This window comes from Biomphalaria glabrata, chromosome 5, assembly GCF_947242115.1.
Source record: "Biomphalaria glabrata chromosome 5, xgBioGlab47.1, whole genome shotgun sequence".
Classification (NCBI taxonomy): domain Eukaryota; kingdom Metazoa; phylum Mollusca; class Gastropoda; family Planorbidae; genus Biomphalaria; species Biomphalaria glabrata.
The window spans coordinates 6,789,594-6,817,475 of NC_074715.1; the positions used below are offsets into that span (position 1 = coordinate 6,789,594).

General features: G+C 36.0%; 2 protein-coding genes across 4 annotated transcripts in view; one reads left to right on the forward strand and one right to left on the reverse strand.

Moving 5' to 3' along the window:
• Nucleotides 1-27,882, forward strand: part of LOC106055491 (SCO-spondin-like) — a 50,965-nt gene that overhangs the window by 3,546 nt on the left and 19,537 nt on the right. Inside the window, exons 4-9 of the mRNA XM_056028685.1 lie at nt 15,238-15,373; nt 16,460-16,639; nt 18,150-18,317; nt 21,508-21,666; nt 23,040-23,204; nt 23,838-24,008. Of these exons, the coding sequence (XP_055884660.1) occupies nt 15,238-15,373; nt 16,460-16,639; nt 18,150-18,317; nt 21,508-21,666; nt 23,040-23,204; nt 23,838-24,008 (979 nt within the window). The remainder of the gene's footprint in view (nt 1-15,237; nt 15,374-16,459; nt 16,640-18,149; nt 18,318-21,507; nt 21,667-23,039; nt 23,205-23,837; nt 24,009-27,882) is intronic.
• LOC106055501 (calcium-dependent protein kinase C-like) lies at nt 1,305-26,759 on the reverse strand. 3 transcript variants are annotated; one of them, XM_056028489.1, is made up of 8 exons: nt 26,666-26,759; nt 10,332-10,483; nt 8,070-8,317; nt 7,539-7,667; nt 6,563-6,663; nt 5,566-5,779; nt 4,421-4,562; nt 1,305-2,891 (listed from the first exon to the last, which is right to left on the reverse strand). In XM_056028489.1, exons 2-8 carry the CDS (start codon nt 10,473-10,475, stop codon nt 2,586-2,588), a joined length of 1,284 nt encoding a protein of 427 aa, XP_055884464.1. In that variant the 5' UTR covers nt 10,476-10,483; nt 26,666-26,759; the 3' UTR covers nt 1,305-2,585. The 3 variants fall into 3 exon arrangements, with proteins under 3 accessions (XP_055884464.1, XP_055884463.1, XP_055884465.1); XM_056028488.1 differs by lacking the exon at nt 26,666-26,759 and adding an exon at nt 15,083-15,300; XM_056028490.1 differs by lacking the exon at nt 26,666-26,759 and adding an exon at nt 15,083-15,300 and having other exon boundaries at nt 2,741-2,891; nt 4,413-4,562.

Here is a 27,882-nt window from a genome sequence, read left to right on the forward strand (position 1 = left end):
GGGGGTTTTGAGTTTAAACCCCCCCCTCCTCAAGAGGGCTTTTTTTAAGTTTTAAAACCTCCAGATGGTTTTGAGTTTAAAATCCCCCTACAGAGAGTTTTGAGGTTGAAAACTTATCACTTCAATATTATTCTAACTACAGTCACCAAATTCTATGAGCGTAGCTCAGGGGGTTTTGATTTGTTAATATATTTTTTTACTTTAAACCCCCCCCCCCCCCAACAAATGGTTTTGACGATAAAACTTCCCTTTTCGATATAAAATCGAAAGCAAACTACAGGCTCTATTAATAAAGTGCAGTGAATAGTCATCTGCCGAAATTGAAAAAGACTAAATGTGTCTCAACAAAGATGACTATGACGGATTTTAGGAGTCAGTTATAGAGATCAATCAAGGAAATCCTATGGCGAACTGGGAGTCAACCCCTTGGTTGTTACAGAGCGACGCATGAGATTTGCGGGACATTTCTCCGACAAAATGAATTACGCATAATAAAGAGTTGCGATGACATGGAGGCCATTACGAGGAAAGCGCAAACAGTGACATCCTAGTATAACTTGGGGCCACGCTTTCATGGAGGACTTCAGAGCAGGTGGGAAGAGGCTTCAGACATTGCCAGTCACAGATTTTGGTGGAAGCAGCTTGTCGCCCGATGCGCCGAACGGCGCCTGAGGATCTAATTAAGAATAGCACATTAGGTTTTTGAAATAAAACTTTTTAATAGCAGGATAATGCACAGAATATGCATTTTGTTGGCTTTCAGTACCAGAAATAGTGCTTGGCGACGAGGCTCTACACACACATATATATTTTTTTTGGCATGGGGCGGGAGAAAAAATCTTCCCCAACGCTTCCCGCCCCCCCCCCCCGGCCGAAAAAAAATTCTGGCTACGCCCATGATATGTTATGTAAGTCCGAAGATAGTGGGTAGTATTTCATGTTGAAAAATAACTTTATATTTTGTTTCGTAGCCAACTAGCGTTTCATTTTCTTTTAGCTTCTGCGTCTTTCTTCGATTAAAGTTTATAAAAAGATAAATTCAAAGAGAAATGACGAATCTTTTTCACATAAATCTCTAAATAGTTATCATTTTCACCAAGTGTTTGCCAAAACCAAGTACATTTGAATTTGCTCAAAATTAGATTTCACTTGAAACAAAATTCTTTCCAATAAGTCACCAAACTGTTTACTTTATTCTGTAATCACTAGCAAATACAAATTATAAAATATGGTCACATCATAAATGACACAAACACAGGTCAAAATTATTTTTTTTATTATTGTTATTTAAACACTAAATTGGATTCATTACAAAAAAATAAGATCAAATCAGCTCTAGTTCTTTTTTTTTTTTTTCCAAATAACTTTTTGTTCAAGCTCATGAATAGGAAATTTGAAAAACAAAAAACGTAGGCCTATAAAATATAAAAAGAACACAAGGTCTTCGATTCTGCACTATTTCAAGCAGACCCACGTGTGTCTTTTGGAAGCTGATAAAAAAAACAACAACTTGTGTAACTTCTTAATTTTAAACTAAAATTTTCTGTTACTCCCATTCTATCTCAAAAGCAACTTTAAAACTTAATGTTTCTCTAATTTATATTTTCAAACTAACTTTCAAACTGGACTATTATCACTAAGATCTTATACTAATGACAGTAACAATATAAAAGAAATAATAAACCAAACAGCTATAAATAGGAAATGCACACAGTTCAATGGAAACAAGCCATGCCATAATGCTTGCTCCAGACTTGCCAAATTCAGCTGGTCTAAAATGTGACCTGCTCTTGACTTGAATGGAAACTAAGAATAACTGTTCCACTGCAGGTTTTCCCATTGTCTTTTAAAAAGAGATGACGAGCTTCTTAAAATTAAGCCCTAAAACGAAGTTTGACAATGGCGATGATGATCAAAATAGTTAGACCATATATTCCTATGCGGCTTTTTCAAAATTAAACACTGAATTTCAAACTAGATACTAATATTCATATTTGATTAAATATTTTGTGGCCATATTGCAACTCGGCGGACACAGAATAAACTGAGACAGTTTTGAAAACCTGGATATATATATATATATATATATAGTTCTATTGCTTCCTGTATATCCAACGACATGGCAAATACTTTGTTCTATCCATGTTCCTATAAATATCATTATCCATTAAACTATGAAATTCTTGAGAAGGTGGGTCAAAATTGTATGAAACAGCCTTTTTTGTTAAAACAATAGATACTTTACAAAATATCAACCATAGTAAAACAACACTAACACAAACAACTTGTGCCGCATAGTACTTGGTACATTACGAAATCTTGGCGGCAAGACAAAAAATACACAGATCTTGATTGGCTATCTACATCAAGTGCTGATTTTAGGCCTACCTGTTCTTGTAGATAGAATGTCATATATTTTTGTATGGTCATATATTTATATATTCTGTTGAATGTTCCCTTGTACTTGGTAGAATACCAGTTTGTAATTGCATGCTAGCAATGTGTAGGTTGTTCGCTTCTCGACCATAAAGTTTGTCAAACATACGTTTGGTTGAATGTCTGCACTGAAAATACCTAGAAGACATTCAGACAGATGACTCAGTAGTTCGTCGTGTTGACCAGTCCCCATTAAGTGGTGTGGCGGTCATTGGCATAATTTTCTTTAATGCATTTGACAACATTTTAGTCTTGTCTCCCCTTTCCAATGAGCTAACGCTGCCCCGAGCTTTCGTTACATTGGCAGCCAAGTTCTCTGTGTTGATTCCAAGAATACTGGACATTCGAGCTATGACCACCAGATAACGCTCAACATCTCCAAGCATTTCTTGCTCTATAATGTCTGCCATGTTTTCAATTTCATTCCAGTCTATATTCATGAAGTAAGAATGGCTCTGAAATACGTGAAGAGTTGGAGATGTAGACTTAGTGAAGAGTTGGTGATATAGACTTAGTGAAGAGTTGGTGATATAGACTTAGTGAAGAGTTGGTGATATAGACTTAGTGAAGAGTTGGTGATATAGACTTAGTGAAGCGTTGGAGGTGTAGACTTAGTGAGGAGTTGGAGATATAGACTTAGTGAAGAGTTGGTGATATAGACTTAGTGAAGAGTTGGTGATATAGACTTAGTGAGGAGTTGGTGATATAGACTTAGTGAAGAGCTAGTGATATAGACTTAGTGAAGAGTTGGAGATGTAGACTTGGTGAAGAAGTGGAGACATAGACTAATTAGTGAAGAGTTGAAGTTATAGACTAATTAGTGAAGAGTTGAAGATATATACTAATTAGTGAAGAGTTGAAGATATATACTAATTAGTGAAGAGTTGAAGATATATACTAATTAGTGAAGAGTTGAAGATATATACTAATTAGTGAAGAGTTGAAGATATATACTAATTAGTGAAGAGATGAAGATATAGACTAATTAGTGAAGACTTGAAGATATAGACTAATTAGTGAAGACTTGAAGATATGTACTAATTAGTGAAGAGTTGAAGATATAGACTAATTAGTGAAGAGTTGAAGATATATACTAATTAGTGAAGAGTTGAAGATATATACTAATTAGTGAAGAGTTGGAGGTATAAACTAATTAGTGAAGAGTTGAAGTTATAGACTAATTAGTGAAGAGTTGGAGATATAGACTTAGTGAAGAGTTGGAGATACTACTACCCTCGGTTACCGCCTGATATTAATATTGAAATTATTTTAAAAAAAACATTTAATTAGAAACACAATTTTTAGGGAGGAACTTTCTTCCCACTCCCACAAGAAATAATTTTACCATCATCCTTGGATGTGGGAGAACAGAAACTTTAAATGAATAAAAATTTTATTGCAAAATTCTTTTCGATAACAAAAAGAGATCTAGTAAAAATGAATGTGTTTTCTTATAAATGTACTGTTTCTTGCATAAAACAATGAAGAAAATAATAACAAAAAATTCTAACCAATCAGCTCCAACTTACACATGCCCATAGTTTCTAGATTTTCCCCTCCTTTTAACAGATGCTTTGTGATCCATCTTCCTTCTAGTTACAACACCCAATGTTTTCTAGCCTAGCTCCTCTAACACGTGACCCAATGTTTTCTCAACTAGCTCCTCTAACACGTGACCCAATGTTTTCTCAACTAGCTCCTCTAACACGTGACCCAATGTTTTCTAGCCTAGCTCCTCTAACACGTGACCCAATGTTTTCTCAACTAGCTCCTCTAACACGTGACCCAATGTTTTCTAACCTAGCTCCTATAACACGTGACCCAATGTTTTCTCAACTAGCTTCTCTAACACGTGACCATTTTTAAAAATGATTTCCAATTACTTATACAAGCCGCCCATATTTTGCAACCAGTTGTAGACATACGTCGTAACATCGGCCTGTTTTGAATTCTAGCTCCTCCCCCCGCCCACTTACATGTGTACCTTTATATCATGTATTTCATTCTCTGCACAGAGTCTTCGTTTCGGTTCTTTGATAAGCAACTTCTGGCACAGGTCCAAAGCATCTTTGTCTGTAAATAGCCACTCCGGGTATTTCTCTTTCAGCTTCGTAACACTTTGATACCTTGAAGAAATAAACAACATAGGACATGATCTAGAAACTATTTGCCAGGACATGATCTATAAACTATTAGTCAGGACATGATCTAGAAACTATTAGTCAGGACATGATCTAGAAACTATTTGCCAGGACATGATCTAGAAACTATTTGCCAGGACATGATCTAGAAACTATTAGTCAGGACATGATCTAGAAACTTAGTCAAGACATGATCTAGAAACTATTAGTCAAGACATAATCTAGAAGTATTAGTCAGGACATGATCTAGAAGTATTAGTCAGGACATGATCTAGAAACTATTAGGACATGATCTAGAAACTATTAGGACATGATCTAGAAACTAATAGGACTTGATCTAGAAACTATTAGAACATGATCTAGAAACTATTAGGACATGATCTAGAAACTAATAGGACATGATCTAGAAACTATTAGTCAGGACATGATCTAGAAACTATTAGTCAGGACATGATCTAGAAACTATTAGTCAGGACATGATCTAGAAACTATTAGTCAGGACATGATCTAGAAACTATTAGTCAAATTGGTTTCACCATTTCACAATCTACATTAAAAGGCAACTGGAAAAAGCTAAATCTTCTTTAAGGGCGCTTTAGTTTTCTCTCAATTTATCTTTATATTTTAGTGAAATGCAGCAAGTCATTTTTAGCCAACTAAGCGGTAAAATAGTTGTCAGTGAAGGTTGCCTAAGAAATCGTTAACAGATTTTGTCTTTGTTTTTTTCTTGCATCATTTCATTTCATTTGTTTATGTGACTGGAAAGTTCTGTAAAAAATGCAAACTCCGAGAGCCAGGCTAAATCTTCAAATAATTCACATTCTGCAAATCATTTTTTTCCCATGGTAAAAGAAACATAGTTGATCAGCTCCATTCCTGGAGAAAGTCAGTGAGCTGTTATCGATCTATTACTAGCTGTTTTTTTTTTTATAAATGAATAATACAAAGAATGTAAATGTTTGAGTTTTATTTCAAAAGAAAAACGTACCCCTGAGTTAATTTATCACAGTTGAATGGATTACAGCCCGTTATAAAGCGATATAGCAAAATACCGACACTCCACCAATCTATGCCAAAACTGCATGGTTTGTCCAAATACATTTCAGGAGCTCTAATCCACGGCTTTCCACAGTCTGTCATCATCTCCCCTTGTGGATCATCTACTGTACGACATAATCCAAAGTCACAAAGCTTCAAATGAGCTGAAAAGGAAATATTCATGAAGATAATTTCTATACGTGTAACAAATATTGTAATAATAAAAGTAGAAGTAGCCACAAACACAAGCTCCGTATACTCCTAGTTTAGATACACACTAAGCTCAAAAGATCAATTGTCAATTGTGCGTCACTCAAATGAGAATTTGCTTGTTCTGATGTAAGAAAGATGGGTAGACTACAGAATCGCATTTGCGAAGACTCATTAAAATTGTCTTCAAAACATTTGTTTGAATTTTAAAAAGTAAACAAAAATAAAGTCATTTAATGAAAAAAAGTAATTTTCCACACTGGAAATAATGTTTTTTTTTACTTGATTTAAACTCAGATATAGATTAAACAACTACAATGCAAATACCACAAACTATTTGTCCTAGAAAAGCTCAAAGCACCTTCTCGCTGTTTGAAAACAGTGGAAAAATGGAGTGCACTCCACAGTTTAATAAACGCTCCTTTGTTTTTTTAAAGGCTTATATATTTCGTTTTGAAAGAGTAGCTGTTTTCACAAAGCTTTTATCAAATTCCGCTGTCTGTCTGTCTGTCAGGTCGAAATTTGAACTTGTGATTTTTCCCACATCCATTTTTCGGATTAAGTTGACATAACAAAATATGAATCAATAAAAAGATTGTAAAGATTGTAAAAGATTGGGTAAGCTTAGTCCTTAATAATCTTTTTTTAAAGAAACATCTGTAATTTGTAATTAAAAAAAAAAGTTTAAATACAATTTTACACGAAATAGATCAAACTATCCAGTCGTAGACGCTCACCTGTTGAAGTCAGCAGACAATTCGCTAAATAAACATCTCTGTGAACGATTCTCATGCGATGAAGAAAAAACAATGCAGAGGAAATCTCTTTGAGATAAATTCTGAAACATACAAGGCAGACATTTATCATTAGTGCACAATAATCTTCACTGTTCTCAGCGAGTGCACTGGACATTTAGTGTATTTTTTAAAACAAAGCTTATATCAACTCTGTCTGTCTGTCTGGTCAAAAGTTTGTACACGATATTCCTCCTACACCTAATCTCAGGTCAAGCTGACATTTTGCACAACTGCTTCTACTACCTGACAAAACAAGAATCAATTTAAAAAAATAACTAATTGGTTAAATAACTTTTGGTAATTATTTTAGTTGGTATCGAACAAGGGAAAGAAATAGTACTTGACATATGTGGTAGTACAAGTTGAATAAGCTTGAGCCCTGAGTTCGAACTCAGGTCGTACAACTTTTTAAAATGTATTTAAAAACCGATAACGGTAACATTCACACAGAGACCTCCTCCTCTCTCCCCCCCCCCAATCTTTTCCTAACTGGTCTAGAGAAGTGATAGGATCAAAGCGCATTGAGAAAGCTAAAAGCATGAAAATGCGCCATACATATATATTTCTAATCGCACAGATTTATTATTGTTAGTCTATATCTATTACAAATGTAACTACATGATTGATCGAAAATAATTGATACAATTACCCTTAATAAAAGCTTTGTTTTGTTTTTTTAAAGCATTTTAATTTTTTTTTCTCTTGTGGAAAGAATCCACTAAATTGTTTTCATCAACGTTTTCACAAGACGTTAAGAGCCAATTTGTTCACTAAGCTTCCATTCTCCTGCTGTGATCTGTTACAATTATTTACTTCCACCCTCCCAAGCAAATACCTCCAGTCTTTTGTTTTCTATGATCATTTCATAAAACATAGAGCAATTATTCAAATCCTATTATTCTACACTAATGAGTACCTGGCTAATTTGGGTGGCATCAAATGTTTTGGCTCTAGTAAATCTTCCAGTGTGCCCCCTTCACATAGCTCCATGACGAAATACATATTAGTATCTACTCGGAAATGGGAATGGAATCCTATTAGGTATCTGGGAACAGACAAAAAAGAAAGCGTGTCAATCATTTGAATAGATGGATCCAATGAAAGCCTATTAGATTTCGGAATTCTTAGAACATACAAAATTACTTCCTACAATGTACAACAGCAGTAGAATGAAATGCAAATGCAACCAAAGAAAAAGAAATCTTCAGAAATCACTCAACATAAATTACTTATTTACTTTTCCAGTATGAACAATTTTGTAATGTGCATATAAAATTACCTGCATTGTACATATAGAATTAGTTGCATTGTACATATAAAATGCCTTGCATTGTGCTAATACAATCTGCATTATTCATTTTTACGCTCTTTACTATTAATCTATAAACTACTTGCAAAGAATCTTTATATAAACTATTTACGCTTTTACAGTGTTTAAGATACTTACTTACATAAACTGCTAAATTTCAAAACTGTTAACTCTCGAATTACCATCACTTTAATTTGTCGAAAATTTGGGATGAACTTGACAGCAAACACCTGGCCACTTGGTTTAAACACTGCTCGAAAGACCACGCCTGTGGCGCCACTCCCAAGGATTTCTTTAAAGGCAAAGAAGTCTTGAGCTTCATAATGGCTACTGTCAACACCTTCTGGAGTCAGGCCGTAGGTGGCTTCTGAGAGGACCTCAGTGATCTAGGGGATTAAACGTCACATAAAGCTGCTTCATAAGGCATTTAAGTATAGGTCGTGTAATCCTTTTCTTATGGCTCAAAGTGTTTAGGATCTTTTGGGGAAAAAATGCAGATTCATCCCTTTTTGCTACTTTTAAGTTTTTTTTTTCTAAATATTTATTTCAATAATTTAAAAAAAGTTAACTCAATTTGAAAAATAAATAGCAGTCTTTTTTTTTATATAGTTCTGGGGAATGCCATTGCTAATCATTATTCTTCTATACACAATGGTTTAATTTGTGTTAGATGTGACCAAAACATGGGATACAATTTCAGAGCCTTAAAAACTATCCCTCAATTTTCAAAGTATATATATACAATGTTGTTTGGCATATTCTTTTCCTGCTTACTGCATTATGCTCACAGCGACATCAACGAAGGTGTATTTCTCTATATAAGATCCTCTGGAAAACTCTTCATTGTATCAATATTGAGTCAAAAACCAGTTAGAAAGGTGCAACTCAGCTTAGACCCTGGTTGCAAAAGTTTGACTTAAATATTAGTCAAAGCAAGACTAAAATAATAATTCAGAACACAAGCACTGGCCTGATCAGTATGGCCAACCACTGGAAATTTTGGACCATTTTTGCTATCTTGGCTCTATCATCTCCAACGATGTTATACTGGATAAAGAAATTAACAACAATAGGATTATCAAGGCAATAGGCACGATGTCACGGCTGCAGAAAAGAGTTTGGGACAATATTTTGCTGACTACTAATACCAAAGCCCTAGTCTACCGGACCTATGCTATGAGCACTCTGCTATACTGTAGTTTTACATGGTCAACATACTCTGACAGGAAAATAGTGAATATCTTCCACCTCCGATGCTTAAGGCGGATTTTTTAAATAAGGTGTCAAGATACAATAACCAATAACCAAGTGCTGTGAAATAGCAGGGTGCCAGGACATCCGCGCTGTTATCAGCAACACACGACTTGGCTGGCTTGGTGATGTTCACAGAATGCCATAAGGTCGACTCTCGGAAAACATTCTGTATGTTGTTCTAAAAGAAGGCAGGAAAGCACTTGGCCGCGCACTTTTACGGTATACTAGTGTATAAAAACGCGACATGAAGCTTTTCAAAATGGAGACTAACAGTTGGGAAAAATAGGCGTACTGAGAGCAAGCCAAAAAGAAGAGCCTGGATTGCAGATGACGTACACACCAGAAGTAGAAAGAAGGGTGAAAGTGCAACAGCGTCTGGTGATTACAGATGAGCAACCTGTAACCTTAGATGTGTATCAAGAATTGGTCTTAAAATGCCACTGCCACCGATGTGAGCTGTTATACAGTAGCCAGTGTTAGAACTAACTCTATCTTTGTATATGCGTTCAGGTTTAGCTCTTGAAACCCATGACTTAATACAGTGATGTTCAAACTACTAAAAACATCGTTCTTAATGAAGCCATAGCACATGGGATAGAGCAGTGTTTCCCAAACGTTTGACCTCTGTGTACCCCCTTTTATAATTTGTGTAATGCTGAGTAGCCCTCACCCCCCCCCCACTTTAATTTAGTAACAGAATATATTAAATGGGTATTTTAAAAAAATCATCAAAGTTAATGAGTTGTAAGGCGTACCCCTCCAAAGTCTTCCCGTACCTTTGGGGGTATGCGTACCTCACTTTGGGAAACACTGGCAAAGAGGATCAGTTCCATTCGGGGTGCAAGATATATTGAGGTCACACATAAACATGTCCGACATGCCGAAAAATGAACTAATATGCCTACTTAAAAATGTATAATTAACTTGAATGACTTGATTCACTTTTGGATTAGTATTGGATGGATAGTTCGGCGTTAGCTTTCTGTTCAGAGAGGAGGGGGCTAACGGCTGGTTTTCAATCCGGCACATAAAGAAAAACAAAGAAAAAGAAATACAGACAGACAGATAGATAGATAGATAGATAAACAGACAGACAGATAGATAGATACTATGTTTTTATGTGTATGTCCTGAGATAATCACTTACCTCCATTTGCAGTTTAATATTTAATGCATTTCTCGTCTTCCCATCTTTAATGTCTAGATCTGTGATTACACCGTAAGCACTTGGTCTTCTTCGTTTCACATCAACCGGTGGTCTGTTACCGAAGCATCCTTTAAAGCATGCCATGAAGAAATCTAGCAGAGAAACGAGCATTCAATCTAGATTTCTTCTGGACTATATGAACAATTAAGTCATGGGTTTTATTTGTTCCAAACGATACACATACTGTTTGACTAACTTCTACAGTTTTCATCCAATTATGTTTTCGTAAGAAATTAAAAGGTATAGAATTTTTTTTTTAAACAAATGCTTGAACTTAATATGTGACACCTACTTAAAAAGACTTAGATATTCCCTCGCAGTTCATGTCAGTGAGTGTCTCCATAATATTCGCTCTCCAGCAATGTCTGCAGCCTTGTCCTAGCTGGTTCCCAGTGCCCTGGGGTCCTCCATGAAGGTTCGGTTAGACAAGGACATTTCTTTTTTTCGTTTTCCTCGTGTCGGCCTCCATTTTGTTGATATCTTCGCGATTCATTTGCAGAAGGACATGTCCCGCAAATCATTTGATTGTCAAAAGAGTTGAGCCGAAGTCTCTTCAAACTGTAGGCGAGTAAGCCTGCTTGAAAAAATCGTTCTGTCTGGAAGAGGTCCAAGTCAATGTCTATGTAAAACATTGCTATTTCCGATATTTCTGGCACTACTGGCGTATGCACTAGAATGCATGGCCGAAGGCCGAGCACACCGGGAACCCCCGCCATTTTCCTGTTTTACCAAGCTAACCGTGCAGGACTCGCCATTAGTGTAACGGCCCCTTGAGGAACGGCGCATAGATTATCGACAGGGACGTGGAAGCTCTCAACTCCGCACCGTGCAATGGGAGCGCTCTCACAGGAGTTTTGTTTTGCTATTCATTAAGCCTAATCACTTCCTCTAGCGATCGTTTCCACCCGAGTGCCACGTTAAGGAAGAATAGCGTACCCGGGCCCGCAAACCTCACGAGATGCTCGGTCATAACCTCATTAAGTGGTAGAGTCGGCATAGGAATTCATTTTTTATGGACCCGATCTCTGTAAGTAACTTTTAAAATCTGCTGATACACATTTAGCCTTCTCTCGATTTTCGCATTGTTGTTTTTAAAATCGAAGGATATTTGATCTTTTATATTTTTTTGGCACATCGACACAATTTAGGACATGTCGTGCCTATAATCCCTCAGGGGATACTTCCCCTTTATAGCGCAAAGGTTAAATGTTATACAGCTAGGTTATTAAAAATAAGGTCCATTCATAGCTCAAATAGTAAAAATTTATATCTATACTACAAAGTAAAATGTAAGGCGTATGTATGTATGTATGTATGTGCCGAATAGAAATCAAAACCGTATGACCAATCTTGATAAAACTTGGCATAAATGTCCCTTGGGTACTAACTTAGATCGTAGTGTATGTATTGTAGCCTTGAAAAAAAAATTAAGACCCCCCCAAAAAAAATTGACCAACTCTATGAAATCATTATAACTTCATCGATCTAGGCCATGTTTATCACGTTTACATGAGAAAAGTTCAAAAGGATCTAGATCTAGTTTTAAGAACTACACTTTGCGCAGATAGTTTTTTACTTTGACACATGAAAATACAAAATATAGTCAATTAATAAAATTAACCTTCAAATTTGTGTTTCAGAAGCATTTTTTTACATAAATTCGTTCCTTATATCTGCGAATTTAGAATTCCTGACGTACATTCTTTCATTAGACAATACCGTAATGTTACACATCTTTGTATTTCTAGGTCTAAAACATTAAATCAACTCTAAGATGATATAACTTCTCTTCGCAAAGATAGTTTTATACTTTAACACATGAACATACTAATTATAGTCCATTCATTTCATATTTTAATCAAATTAACTTTCAAATTTGTTTTTCTAAAGCATTTTTAATACATTCGTTAGCTAAAGCTGCGAAGCCATGTTGAGATATATTTTCATTCGTGAATCGCGTACTGAAAAAGGTCACGCATGCGCAGAGCTAAGTATTCACGCAGCGCAGAGTGAACTCTATCCAAGCCAATATTTAAAACTCTAGATTAGTCTAGATCTAGATCTATGTCTAACTCAAGATCTACTTTATACTTTAACACATGAACATACAAAATTAAGTCTATTCATTTCAAATTTTAATCAAACATATGTAGGCCTACAAGCAAATGTTTTTATTTGAAAAAATGGATTTAAGTCGATTAGCTATTTTGATAGCTCCATTCATACTATTTTTACATTCACGCATTCCGCATTCGCTTTACTTATAAAATTTTAATTTCGTTTTATTGTTTACAAAGCACTCTCAGTGACTATATCGGGAGTGATACGCAAATTAAGACCCGCGGGCCACACATGGCTAGTAATTTAATAAAAATCTGTTGTAAATATGTGTATATTTACAATTACTTTGCGTATTTTCGTAGTCAACCCCACCTCTCGGATAGAGCTCAGTATTTTCCCAGGGTCGACACAATCAAACAGTGTTTTTCATATGTCTGCTGTAATATACTAGTATCTGGGTCAATCAAAGAGGATATGTTCCACGGTGAGATAAGAGTCACAGTACTCACACAGTGGGGGCTCCTCTCTGATTCATGTTTTGTTACGTACAATAAATAATTGCTTAATGTATCAACTTGATCGAATAATGCGTGAGGGAGAAATATCGTTAACAATTCTTTAAAGGAACTAAACCCAACAAATTTAGACTTATCTGTGAATACTGAAGGATTAGTTTCCCTTGTTGGTATAAAAAATAATTTCCACTAATTAATTGACTTATTCGTTACTTTTTTAGCGGCCCCCGAAAGGGGAAAAGACGCTATTAGTTTTGTGTGAAATTTCTGTCCGTCTGTCCGTCCGTCCCGTTTAGATCTCGTAAACTAGAAAAGATATTGAAAATCCGACATCACAATATTTTCGACCATTCAAAGTTCTACTTTTTTTTTTTGAAAGCGAAAAATCTAATTTTTAAAATCAGTTATGCAAGCAGTTTTTTAAAGAGAAAAAGCTAATTAGTATGCATTATAAGTTAGACCTAATTTCTAAACGAATAGTAATCCTGTAAACGTCATTTTCCTAACTTATTTTTCTATTGCAGATATTAGCAATGATGATAAAGCTAAAATTGAATAGCGCAAATTCTGATGTTTCCTTTAAAAAAAAAAAAGAGATTGAGCCTTGTCAAAACAATTAGATCAATTATAAGACATCAGTTAGGCCAGGAGAGGCGCGGTGGCTGAGCGGTAAAGCGCCTGACTTCCGAACCGGGGGTCCCGGGTTCGAATCCTTTGGAATCTTTGGGCGTCTCTGAGTCAGCTCTAATGGGTACCTGACATAAGTTGGGGGAAAGTAAATGCAGTTGGTCGTTGTGCTGGCTACATGACACCCTCGTTAACCGTAGGCCACAAAAAACAGATGAATTTTTCATCATCTGCCCTACAGACCACAAGATTTGAAAGGGGAACTAGTTAGGCCAGGTTCACATCTAACTTTACATTCACTTTCACCTATCCTTTGATCTGCTGGACCGTTGGGGCACTACACAAGACCTGTTAACCTTCTGTCTCCATTCTTATCTCTCATTTGTCCTTGATATAATTTTATTCGGATGTTCTTTCTGAAAATATTGAAGCCTGCCTGGGTGGACCACTTTCCACACAAACTGTCTTTTGTAACCTTGTTATTTTATTTATTCATGCCAATGAATAATTGTGCGAAGTTTCAACTTGATCCGAGAATGAGTGTGGGAAAAATAATATGCACACACATTTTACCAGACAGACAGACACACGGATAGATAGATTGAGTGACTTGATTTGGATATAAGCTTTGTAAAAAAAGTTGGGCATTACTATGTGTGTTCCCATGGGCCCGCTGTTTGTTTAGAAATGCATGTAAATAGGCAGGCTACAATATCTTCAGCGCCCATATCAGAGATTAAGAGCTAGATATGTCTAGAAGCTATCAATAACAGCAATGCTAGCAATCTAGATCTAGATATAAAGTCTACTTCATGTCTAGATCTAGATACAGACTATTTACTAAAAACAACTAAACTTTTCCTATTGACTCTGTGAATTCCAAATAAAAGCAATAAGCAATAAAAGATAATTAAAACATATTTACCTACATAAAGATATCAAAAAAAATCTGACCTCTTATTGAACTGATACTGATACAAGTCTAGATTACTAGTGTAAATTTGTAGAATTAAAATTTGTTTTTAACAAATCATGTTTATTCAAATCAAACATTCATATTGAATTATGCCGGTGCTGGACAGTGCAATTATATTACAAATATCTGTAAACAACTTTTTTTTCACAATATTCTATCACTTTTTTTGTTTCATATTTCACTATAGATCTAGATCTAGATTTTGGTATAATTTGAAACGATTTTAAAAGCAATGAAATAGTGACACCCCCGCCCCCACACCCAACGTACATAGAGGTTTTCAGTTTCCTATAGAACTATAGAACGTTTTATGATGCACACATCCTTATTTTGATGTACATAATGTGCACATCCTCTTTTTGATATACTTAATGATGTGCATACATTTGTTAAATGTGAAATGAAGTACTATTGCTTAAGGCACTTATTTCTTTTATGTAATAATTATTTGAAGTATTTTTTTAGATATATTTTCTAAACCATTCATACTGTAACAATACTTATCTACTTACCTCAGTTTTTAAACACTTTTACATTGCACTGCACCATCCATGAAATGTATCCAATGTTATCCACTCACTCCGATCTGTTTTGAACTTAAGTTTGCTGTGTGCTGCTGATTGCGATGCTTGTTTAATGTATTCCCGAGGGGGGTTGTCATTCTCAGGAAGCTCTGGGCGTGTGTTCCGGCAACCCTTGCAGTTCTCGGGGCCGCTGTCTTGAGATCAGAAACAGTGCTGGTACTCTAAGCCCATTATGCCAATGTAACCCTGGATGGCAAGGTCGAAGCTGTAGTGACCAAGGTGAGTGATTTTTTTAAATACATTATAATGACAAGAGGCGCGGTGTCGGTAAAACGCTTGGCTTCCGAACCGAGTTTCCTGTGTTTGAATCCTGGTAAAGACTGGGATTTTTAATTTCGGGATCATTGTGCGCCTCTGAGTCCTCTTAGCTCTAATGGGTACCTGACATTAATTGGGGTGGTTGGTCGTTGTGCTAGCCACATGACACCCTCGTTAACCTTGGGTCACATCGTCAGCCCTATAGATCTCAAGATCTGAAAGGGGAACTTTTATAATGGCAAGAAAGATTAATATATATTTAATGGGGAATGGAGATATTTTTGTAGTGTGTATTCTATAGATCTCCACCTGGTTTACTGCATTCCTTACTAGAACTACAAATATGACAGGCTGAAAATATTGAGAATAGTATGGAGTGTATTTTGAATAAGTCTATCCTTCATTTTGACCACACTTCTTACATTACTTCTGGATGGGAATAGTGTAATCGTGACAGACGGACGAACTTCACAAAATAAATGTGTACTCTTCCTGTTGGGTCTCCTAAAAAACACGAAAATAAAAAAATTGTGTTGAAAACTGAACCGGAAGTATTTTTTAAATCTTTCTTTCTTTACGACGTTTTTTTTTTCGCTTCTTAGCTTCTAATTCTCTTGACTTTGAATCTGTGTTCTATTCAAATGCCTCTCCGAAATAGGGCTTGACAGCCATAAGAAGAAATGCTCATATTGTACTACGTTACTAGGTCAATTTCATTATTGGCAGTTATTAAGCAAACTAACCCTTTCCCTCATGTCCACAACATAAGAATTTGTGTATTTATGGACAAACTAGTTTATTTAGTTGAGGGGCTCCGAAATAGGGTAACAAAACGACAAATTCTATTATGTCAATCATAATGAATACAAGTCTTTAAAAAATTCTTGTTTTTATAAAATTGCATCTACATTTACACACACACATATATATATATATATATATATATATATATATATTTGAAATAGTCTGTTTGTTAGCTGTCCGTGTATCTTAGGATTTTTTAGGTCGCCATACGTGGAAAAAATTTTTTACGCATTTTATTTTTAGCTCTTGGACCTCAGTGGTCAGTCTGGTCAGAGTGGTCAGTTTGTTCTGTGACGTGTTCCAGTGGATGGCAAAAAAGACAACGCTACTGCAGGGATGAGTCTACCCAGCAATCCGCCAATCTCAGTCTGTGTGCCGGTGGACCAATACAATACAGGACATGCTTACTACAAGAGTGTCCACGTAAGATATTGGACGTTACTATTAGGTCAAATTGTCTTTCTGTATGAAACATTAGGTATTATGTATTAGATAGAAACATTAGGTATTATGTATTAGATAGAAACATTCAACCTAATGTGAAGACAAGCAATAGGTCTTGAACAGTACGTTATGATGTCATGTATGAACATTATAAAGATGTTGGATACTCCTTGACTTATTAAAGGAATATGTTTGAGCATTGAGAACACGTGTAAAACCATGGAAATGTTTTATAGAAATACAGTTATAAAAAAAAACACACAACATACAGTAGGATTATTAAAAAACAAAGCTTACCTTAGGAAAAGAACTATGCAATAGCAACTATATCTCTTATTAATGCAGAAATTATTTCCGTTTTTCTATATCAAACAAAATAATTAATCACCAATGATCGATAGACTTATTTGTTTATTTTTAATAGATTCATGTATTGTTAGGTACAATAAATAATTGTGTAAAGTTCTAAATTGATCCGAGAATCGGTGTGTGAGAAATAACGTGTTCAATTATGCAAGGGGGTGAAATCCTACATATTTAGCCGTATCTGTGAATACTGAAGGATTTATTTTCCTTCTTGGTATCAAACAAAATAATTAATGAACAGTAATTAATTGACAAATTGTTTTGTTTTTTTCTATTGATTCATGTCTTGTGTATGCCAATGAATAAATTATAATAATAGTGCAAAGTTGCAGCTTGATTCGAGATTTGGTGAGGGAGAAATAACGTGTACATACTTTGTGCTAGACAGACAGAGTGAGTTGATGTAAGCTTTGTAAATAAGTAACTTTAATACAAGACTTATTGACTTCCCCCACTGGTTGTATTATGTTTTAACTAAATGCAATACATATCATGCTCATGATTGATTATTTCAATAAAGAGTAAGATCTGCTATATATCTTAATGACAAATACGTGTTAACATTAAACAACTACTTGAGTGGTCTTGGCTCCATAGCTGTGCTCTAACTTACTAAGTAAACAAATGATGACGTACATTTACAACTCAATGATTGTAGTTGTACTTAGAAGACGTCCTTGTGAGAAGTTGTGATATAGAACGTTCATTTTACAACTAACTGTACTCTGGCTTCTGGAAATCACATATCCAATAGACTGTAGTAGAACTATTAGAGAAGTTTTCTTGGTTGAAACATTGTGTTTAGTGAATACAAAACCTGAATTTCTAATAAGAATATTAATTTAAAAAAAATGATGTCAATCAGATGGATCAAAGGTAGTTCATTGTATCTGTTTTTAGCCCCATTCCAGCTGTTGTGAAATTGAATTTTACTGTAGTTCCTTTAAGTTTTGAGATCCAAAGCATGTCAGACAGACTAACAGATGGCAAAGAACGAAATGTGCTTGCGGCTTTTCACTAAGGGGCCACCTAAAACCAAAGTTATAGGAGAAGAGATATAAACATATGCACACACACAAAAAGGAAGAAAATAATGCAATAAACTAATTCTTCTTGTGATCAGGATGGACTACATGGGGCGCCTGGGGAGAATGCTCCACTTCAACTACATGTGGTGAAGGGATACAAACAAAACGTCGATCCTGCTCTAACGGAGGAACTATTGGTGTCGACAGATTTTGTTTGGGTCTGGATACACAAACTACACCGTGTCTAAGTGTCGAATGTTTTGGTAAGTCACGTGTGTAAGTGTCGAATGTTTTGGTAAGTCACGTGTGTAAGTGTCGAATGTTTTGGTAAGTCACGTGTCTAAGTGTCGAATGTTTTGGTAAGTCACGTATCTAAGTGTCGAATGTTTTGACAAGTCACGTGTCTAAGTGTCGAATGTTTTGGTAAGTCATGTGTCTAAGTGTCAAATGTTTTGGTAAGTCGTGTGTCTAAGTGTCAAATGTTTTGGTAAGTCATGTGTCTAAGTGTCAAATGTTTTGGTAAGTCACGTGTCTAAGTGTCGAATGTTTTGGTAAGTCATGTGTCTAAGTGTCAAATGTTTTGGTAAGTCGTGTGTCTAAGTGTCAAATGTTTTTATAAGTCGTGTGTCTAAGTGTCAAATGTTTTGGTAAGTCGTGTGTCTAAGTGTCGAATGTTTTGGTAAGTCATGTGTCTAAGTGTCAAATGTTTTGGTAAGTCACGTGTCTAAGTGTCGAATGTTTTGGTAAGTGGTGTGTCTAAGTGTCGAATGTTTTGGTAAGTCGTGTGTCTAAGTGTCGAATGTTTTGGTAAGTCACGTGTCTAAGTGTCGAATGTTTTGGTAAGTCGTGTGTCTAAGTGCCAAATGTTTTGGTAAGTCACGTGTCTAAGTGTCGAATGTTTTCTTAAGTCGTGTGTCTAAGTGTCGAATGTTTTGGTAAGTCGTGTGTCTAAGTGTCAAATGTTTTGGTAAGTCACATGTCTAAGTGTCGAATGTTTTGGTAAGTCACGTGTCTAAGTGTCGAATGTTTTGGTAAGTCGTGTGTCTAAGTGTCAAATGTTTTGGTAAGTCACGTGTCTAAGTGTCGAATGTTTTGGTAAGTCACGTGTCTAAGTGTCGAATGTTTTGGTAAGTCACGTGTCTAAGTGTCGAATGTTTTCCTCAGTCGTGTGTCTAAGTGTCGAATGTTTTGGTAAGTCGTGTGTCTAAGTGTCGAATGTTTTGGTAAGTCGTGTGTCTAAGTGTCGAATGTTTTGGCAAGTCACGTGTCTAAGTGTCGAATGTTTTGGTAAGTCACGTGTCTAATGTTTTGGTAAATCACGTGTCTAAGTGTCGAATGTTTTGGTAAGTCATGTGTATAAGTGTCAAATGTTTTGGTAAGTCGTGTGTCTAAGTGTCAAATGTTTTGGTAAGTCGTGTGTCTAAGTGTCGAATGTTTTGGTAAGTCACGTGTCTAAGTGTTGAATGTTTTGGTAAGTCACGTGTCTAAGTGTCGAATGTTTTCCTCAGTCGTATGTTTAAGTGTCGAATGTTTTGGTAAGTCACGTGTCTAAGTGTCGAATGTTTTGGCAAGTCACGTGTCTAAGTGTCGAATGTTTTGGCAAGTCACGTGTCTAAATTTATTACATAACTGATCATAACTAATTGATACAATTACACTTCGTATACGCTTTCTTTAAGATTACATTTTTTTATTTAAAGAATTGTTGATGATTTTTTTTTTGTTTATATTTCAAATTTAAATTTAAGAATCTTTTTCACATCAAATACATAAATGCAAAAGATGCTCGGCAGCAGTAACAACAAGAATAACTCAATTACTGATTAAGTCTTAAAGAAAATCACGTAAGATGAATGTGACCTAAATAGAACGGCTTGCTGCCACTTCTCGGGGAAAGATAATACTGGTATTAGTATCTATTTATTTATTAGTACAGCTATTATGCGTATCCGGAATGTCCAAGAATTTCTTCTCGCTCTTCGGAACACCTAAAACTCTGCGTGTTCAATGACAGGAAGATCTTCTTTTTGACGCCATGCTGGTGACCTAAGTCACTATATTGGCTAAGGGAGATAGCTTAACTTACAACAGATAGTTCATTGGTTCAGCCTGGATCCCAACTATCCTAACATGCCCAAGTATTGTGAGTGGACTCTTTTAACTATTCTCCCTGTGTACATTCCAGAAGTTGTTTTTTTCTTCAAAGAAAGCGATCAAAATGCAAACGTGAAGATGCAGAAAATAGAATATTGATATCAATTATAATTGTATTTATATTTTTATAAACCTGGTGGTGGCACAGATGGGGGTAGTGGTGTGTGTGTAGTCAGTCGACGCAAATCGCCCCAGGCCAGCGCTAGACGAGCGGTCAACCGTGACGAGTTACGACGGTCAGCCGAGACGAGTGTCAACATGACGGTTCGAGAAGGATCGGCGTCGTGAACAGAGCTCAGGAGCGTCACGAGGGATGTAGTCATATGACCAATGACCACCCAGAATGGTCGAGGGACGTTCTGCCCGGTTCTAGAAGGCCAGCAGGGACCCCATATAAAGAGCGAAGGTATCAGAGACGAGTCAGCTACAACATCCCTATCTACAGTTCGTTACTACGACTCAGCACAAGTCCGAGACAAGACAGAGAGACCAGTGCAAGAGTTGATACGACGGCACGGCTATTAACAGGAGAGATATTTGTACAGTCTTGTGTTACGTGCTGCCAATTGTACAGTATTGGCTGTTATTTTATTGACATTAAACTATTACGTTATTTGGAGCCCTGAGTTGTCAAGTTCTTTAAGTTGGTGGTGTAAGGTGCAGTTTGCAAAGAGCCTGCATAGTGAGATTCGCTACAATATATCAAACAAAAGTTTTTAATAGACGAAAATGTTTTATATAAAACTAAAACGACTTCATTCCATGGGTGTCTTGCCATCAAAAGAAAGTAACTTGAAACAAATAATTTTTAAAATCAAAACCTACTTTATATTCAAATAATATAATAAACTAAACATATTTTATTTGTCGTAAGAAATAAAAGCCAAATATGGAAATCGAACTCACGACATTTGCGTTATTAGTTCGAGCTTCTATCAAATTTTGCTGGCCAGCAACATTGTGCACACTTATAGCATAAAAGTAAATGAAGGGTGATGATTGTCTATTTGCTTACATATCTCTCAATAATGTAAGTTTGATACCTCCTTTTTGTTCATAGAACAAAAACAAATTTATATAATATAATTATAACTTATTGATTAACTGATTACTTATTTTTTGTGTTGATTCATGTGTATGATTCATCCATAATAAATAATTGTGCAAAATGTAAAAAAAAAACATGTAAATGAAATAGCCTTAAATCCAAAGTTAGCAAGGATCAAAGTCTTTCCTGTCATTATTGCACTGATTGTATTAGGTCGTTTCTATAAACCACATCTTCTTGTTTATTACCAGGACCATTAAGGCTTGCTAACGGAAGTGGTCCCAGTGAAGGTCGTATAGAGCTCTACGACAACATCAACAAAAACTGGACTCTGATCTGCGCCAATCAGATGACAGAATTTGTGGCTTTCTTAGCGTGTAGGCAAGCAGGCTGGCCAGGAGCGTATACAGGTTGGGTTTATATTTGATTTCAAACAATAACTTTTCTTCACTTCTACTACTCATATTGAACAATATTAATACTTAGCAAATTATTATCATTATGTTTATTGTTATTCTTATTTGGTTCATAAGATTGTCGAGAGCGTGTGTTTAGAATAATCTCTAATCAAATTCCTTGACTCTTCTTTCTCCAAGAAAAACAAAAGAGGATTTATTGAGACATTATGTGTAATAATGATTTATTGAGACATTATGTGTAATAATGATTTATTGAGACATTATGTGTAATAAATGGTTCTTACCATTTGACGTTAATCTAATTCGTGTTCATTTCTTCACGAACCAAAAGTCTATCAATGACGAAACTGACAGATCCTCCAAAATATTTTTTTTTTACATTAGAGACACCTTAAAGATTTAGGAGTAACTATAACATATATAAATCTTGTTGTTTCAGTTACAACTATTCAAAGGTACAAAATATGTGGATGATTCCGTATTTAAGATTTTATCTAATGCTTAAACAATTCCTTGTGGATACAGGACTTTGGTCTACTACAAACTCGTTCCTAATTTCTTAACGATTGGTCTAACGGTGAATACATTATAAATTTATAGACTTTATTTCAAGAGCTAGATATTGTAGGCCTACTCTGACATCATCTGACGGGTGGTATTGTCTATGAACTATTAACATTAACAGTGCTTACTAAACATAAAATCAGCTGCCACTTGTGTAAATTCCTGAAATAAAATTCCAGTTATAGAATTATTAATGTTTTGTATTTAATTCAAGTCCCGCAAGTTTTGTGCGTCAGTTAACCATTGCAGCCACTGCCTAGCCGTATGCGCTGCCGATTGTCGTCGCGATAATCCAGGGTTCGAACTTGCCTGCCACCATCCCCCGATGTCCTGAAGTATGGTCTAGGATGTAATCATATGAATTTTTAAAGAAATGTCTAAAAAGGATATCTAACAAAAATGTAAGGCTGGATTCACAAATTTTTAACGATTCCGGATCCGTGTTGCGTTTTGGTCTAGGATTTGATTCAGTTAAGCAGTTTCATACCTAAACACATTTGTGGATTTAATAAAAACGCAGGCAATTGAGTTATAAAATATAGGCGTATTATAAAAAATATACTTAGTTAAAAAAACAAAACAAAAAGATAACGACTTGGACTGTCCAGTAGGACAATGTACGATTCCTGTCAACGACGCCCTATTCCTTATATTCCTAAAACGTCTAGCTTCTAGGCTATTCTTACCCTCCCGTTTGTTTATTGTTGTTTTTGGTCTATAAACCTTGTAGATTATTTATTTATACTTCATTATTTGGCATACGATTTTATGATTATTCACGTGTTACCTTTATTTAATAGCAATCAAAGATGGTCGCTATGGTAATGGAAATGGAAATTTATGTTTAAAAAGTCTACAGTGTAAAGGCACCGAAAAAAGTCTGGCATCATGTACCCACAATGTATGGACAACTAATGCTAAATGTAGTGATGGTACTTCAATACCAGGAGCTGTACAGTGTAACGGTATGGATAGACTCATAGGAAGAAAAAAGTTAAGCTTTGCATGATTATTTCACATTTTTTTTTACAATACCCTCTATTCAAGTCACTCCTCCATAGAGGTTGAGCGGACAGCTGATCGCAAAAAAAAAGTTCAAAAGATTTTCCTGGAAATTTAGCAGTTGGTGTATATCGCTGAGAAAATAATTAATAGCTCGTTGGCCACACGGAGAAAACTCTAGTTTGACCGTTATAATTTTTCAAAGTAAAAATAAATAAATGTAAATTAATCTAGAGACTAAATCTAGGTCTAGATTTTCAAAGCACTATCGCGTTCTTGGAAGGACTATTGTGTTTGGAAATTTTCGAATATAAAGCTTTATTAATTCAAGAGTTTAATAAAATAATGTTCCAGAAAATTTTGCGCATTGTCTTCTAAGTCTAGATCCAAATGCTTATCGTTGGAATATTAAAAGGGGTACTAGATTTATACATTCGCTTTACCAGGATTTTAACATTCATTAATTTGAAGAGAAAAGCAAATCGCTCAATAAGTTGCATAAAGAAGGTATAGTCTTTTTTAAAAAGTATTTTTTGTCTCTAGTTTTTAGATCTGTATGTTAGCTTGATGACTTCTATTTTGTATTCACTCTTCAGTAAACGGCGTTTGGTCACTTTGGTCAGCGTGGAGTGATTGCAGTGTCACCTGTGAAAATGGCACCAGGACCAGAATTCGAAAATGTGACCAGCCCAAAACTATGTACAATGGTATTCCTTGCCAGGGAGCAAGTACTGAACAGAAGTCATGCTCATTAAGTCTCTGTCCAGGTGAGATCTCATTAACTGTACGCGTGGGCTTATTTAATATTTAATATAAATATATTATGTGTTATATTACAAATTATGGTTTATTAAATGGTATTTGGTTGTAAGAAGTCTCATCTGGCGGATGATTTCGGTACTTTATGATTACAAATTCGTAGCACAACTCAACAACTAACACATTATAAAAAAAAACAAATGTAACGTATATATAGATCTATCTACTGTTAGGTCATGGTCGTAGCAGGGGGGTTCATGGTGTTCACCCCCCACCCGAAATGAAATCCTTCCCCCCCCCCCCCCGCAGGGATGTGTGGAATTTTGTGACTGATTTTTTGCTTTGATTTTGTTTATTGTAGATGAGATTTTTAATATTAAACCATCACTTGCCCCAGCACAGTCAAGGGGGTTTAGAGTTTAAAATCCCTTTCCAGGGGTTTTGCGATTAAATCCCTCTCTTGTATAAACAAAACAACAATGCAAACGAAAATCCTCAAATTTCAAGGGCATAGCCAAGAGGGATTTTGATTTTAAAAGCCCCTCCGATTTTTTTTAACGATAAAACCCCTACTTCAGTATAAGACTAAAGCATATATCACTCACCAGATTCTATGAGCATAGCCAAGAGGGGTTTTGTGTTTAACCCCTTCCAGAGTGTTTAAGTTAAAAACCCGTCCAGAGGGTTTTGAGTTTAAAACCTACCTCTATCGGGGTTTGAACTAAAAACCACCTCTTTAATATAAAAAAGCAAATTACTCACTCAAAATTCTATGAGCGTAGCCAAGGGGATTGGAGTTTAAACCCCCTCCTCCAGAGGGCTTTAAGTTTAAAACCCTTCCAGATGGTTTTGATTTTAAAATCCCACTACAGATAGTTTGAGGTTGAAAACCCCTTCGTCAATATTATTCTAAAACAAACTACTGTAGCTAAGAGGGTTTTGAGTTTGTTTAAAAACAAAAAACTCCAGATATTTTTTAGTTTGGTTTTGACGATAAAACTTCCCCTTTCGATATAAAATCTAAATCAAATTACAGTCACCAAATTCAGTCATCAGCCGAAATTTAAAAAAAACAACAACTAAATATCGCTAAACAAAGATGGCTAGGGAGGATTTCAGGAGTCAGTTATAGAGATCGGGTCTCAATCAAGAAAATCCTATGCCTAACTGGGAGTCGACCACTTAATGACAAAATGAATTACGCATACCAAGAGTTGCGATGACATGGAGGCCATTACGAGGAAAGCGGAAACAGGAAAATCATAGTATAACTTGGTGCCACGCTTTCTTTGAGGACCACAGAGCAGTGGACACCAGATGGGAAGAGGTTTCAGACATTGCCAGTGACAGATTTTTGTGGAGACAGCTTGCTGAGCTTTCTGCCCAATGCTCCGAACGGTGCTCATAAGGATCTAAGTCCTATGTAAGTAAGAAAAGCTGATTAGGTTTTTGAACTAAAATTTTATAATAGCAGGAAAATGCACTGAAGATACCTCAGAATATGCATTTTTTTTTCTGTTTTTAAATACCGGAACTAGTGCCTTGCGGCTGGGCTCTTCCCCGAACCCTGCTGGGGGAGCTCACATCCCCCCAACCCACTTGCTGGCAAGGACGGGGTGTTTACAGTTTATTCTACTCACTCCAGGAAGAACCAATTCTAGGTTACAATGAACGTCTTCGGCGGAAAGAATGAAAGGTCAAAATGTAATAAAGATTAATTATGCGCGCACACACACACAAGACACACACACTTACACACACACATATATACATAGACATATGTCGGGGAAATGGAAGAAAAAAATGCCCCAAACCCCCCGCCCCGAAAAAAAATCATGGCTACGCCCATGTGTTAGGCGCTTTCACGATGTGTCTAATGCCAATAACCAAACGAAGGTAACACTCAAATAACAAATCCAATACCACAGGCAAAATGCCAACAATATACGTCGACGCCGATAGTGAATGTCCAACAAGACGTTTAATAATAACGAAGGGAATCGTTGAATGTCGTCAAACTAAATCTCTACGTTTACAAAAACCGGTCTCTCTTTAAAGCCTTCAGAAGTAGAACCTATTCTGTTTACGTTTCGTTATTGTTCCTCAAAGCCTAGTCTAGCTTTTACTAGTCGCGTCACTGTCTCTAAGTCACAACAAATAACTAATTTCTAACCGTTCCATAACACAGTAATTTAGCAAACATATTTTCTAAAATATTCGGATACAAGACTTAAAAGTAAAGTAGCAATTATACATAAAACACTGAACCATAATAAAACAAGAGACTAGAGTAGAAAAACGAATTACTTAAAAGAATATGTCTGCACATAGGAAGAAAAGGTGAGATCATAAAAATAGAATTTTGTTATAAAAATAGAAAGAGACCAGATCAAACGAAAACAAAACACAATTATCTTTCTGCCTTTGCGCTGTGTAGTGCATTTTACTCTACTAGCCTGCTATTAAGAATACGTTTGGATATAACTTTATGGTCTCGTTCTAAGTTATTTTGGTGAAGGAAAGAACCAGCTGAAAATATTCCTGACGATAAAACAAATCTGTGTAAATGAGGAGTTTCGAGTGATTGGACAAACACAGCTTTGACTAAATGTTTGTGTAGCTTATTTAGTGTTAAGACGGGAGTGAACTATAGAGAATAACTTACCGATTCTCGGGTCGCTTGTATCTCTTTCATTGCAGAGGTACAATCCAACTGTAATCAATCAATACTCCCTGTAAAAAGAAATAATTTCACAATACTCCAAATGAAATTTACATATCCTGATGCACTAACACAGGGGTTCTCAACCTGTGGGTCGCGCCCCCTTTGGGGGTCGATTGACAATTAGCCAAGGGTCGCCTATGACCATCGAAAAAATGGATTGTTTTGTCTATTCTTCTAATGCTGTGTATGTGAGCAAAAAGGGGGGGGGGTCGTCGCGGCAGAGTGGGGCATTGTAAAAAGGGGTCGCCGAGTTTAAAAGGTTGAGAACCGCTGCACTAACACATATTAAAGAAAACAATCCTCAGTCGATAACTCCAAAATCAACACATTTCTGAACACATGTACACACTAGTTCAGGTCATTTACCCCCGACAGCATAAATAAAATTCTTGGCGATAAAATATTTGTATACAAATGTCATTCCGGGCTTATATTTCATTACACGTAAGGGTTATCGGAATGGAATCAACATGTCGTTTTAAAATATATTTCTACAGAGAGCATGCTACCTAAGTCTTTAAAAATATTAAATTAGTTTCAACTTTCTACTAAGCTTCAGTGTTTATAGAAGATTGCTATGACCAATACTATGGTCTCTTTCATTCGCCAAGAGACTATTATAAACTTGAAATAAGATACCTTGACATTAGCTATAGCCGGGACGATGTCGGTCACACAGTACCTTCCCCCCCCCCCTCTACCCAGGTGATGTATCCAAAGTAGCGACAATCCCGATACATTTTGGAATCATCGGTACCGCAGGCTCTTTCAAGGTGTAGCAATGCGTGCTGTAAGCTTCCTGTAAGGGTCGCCGGCTCCTGAATTTTCCTCAGGGTTGACTGCCGAAGCATTTTCCAAGTTTGAGTAGGCTATAGCTGCAAGGCAGCAGAAGTTTGAATCATGAGTTTTCCTTCTCTTTGATGGGTATAATGTTTTCCCAAATATATTTTGTAAAATTAAAATTTCTCGCCTTCGCCCCTTCTCCTATCAGTGATAACAATTCCTCCGGATTCGATGTCTGAGTCACGCGTGAAGACCCGGAGATGAACTGATTGTCAGTGGGTATTTGAGACGTATGCCATTGGAAGCATGTTATAGTGGAGTGGAGTGGAGTGCTTAATGATTATATACATTACCACCTCTGACAATAACAGCCT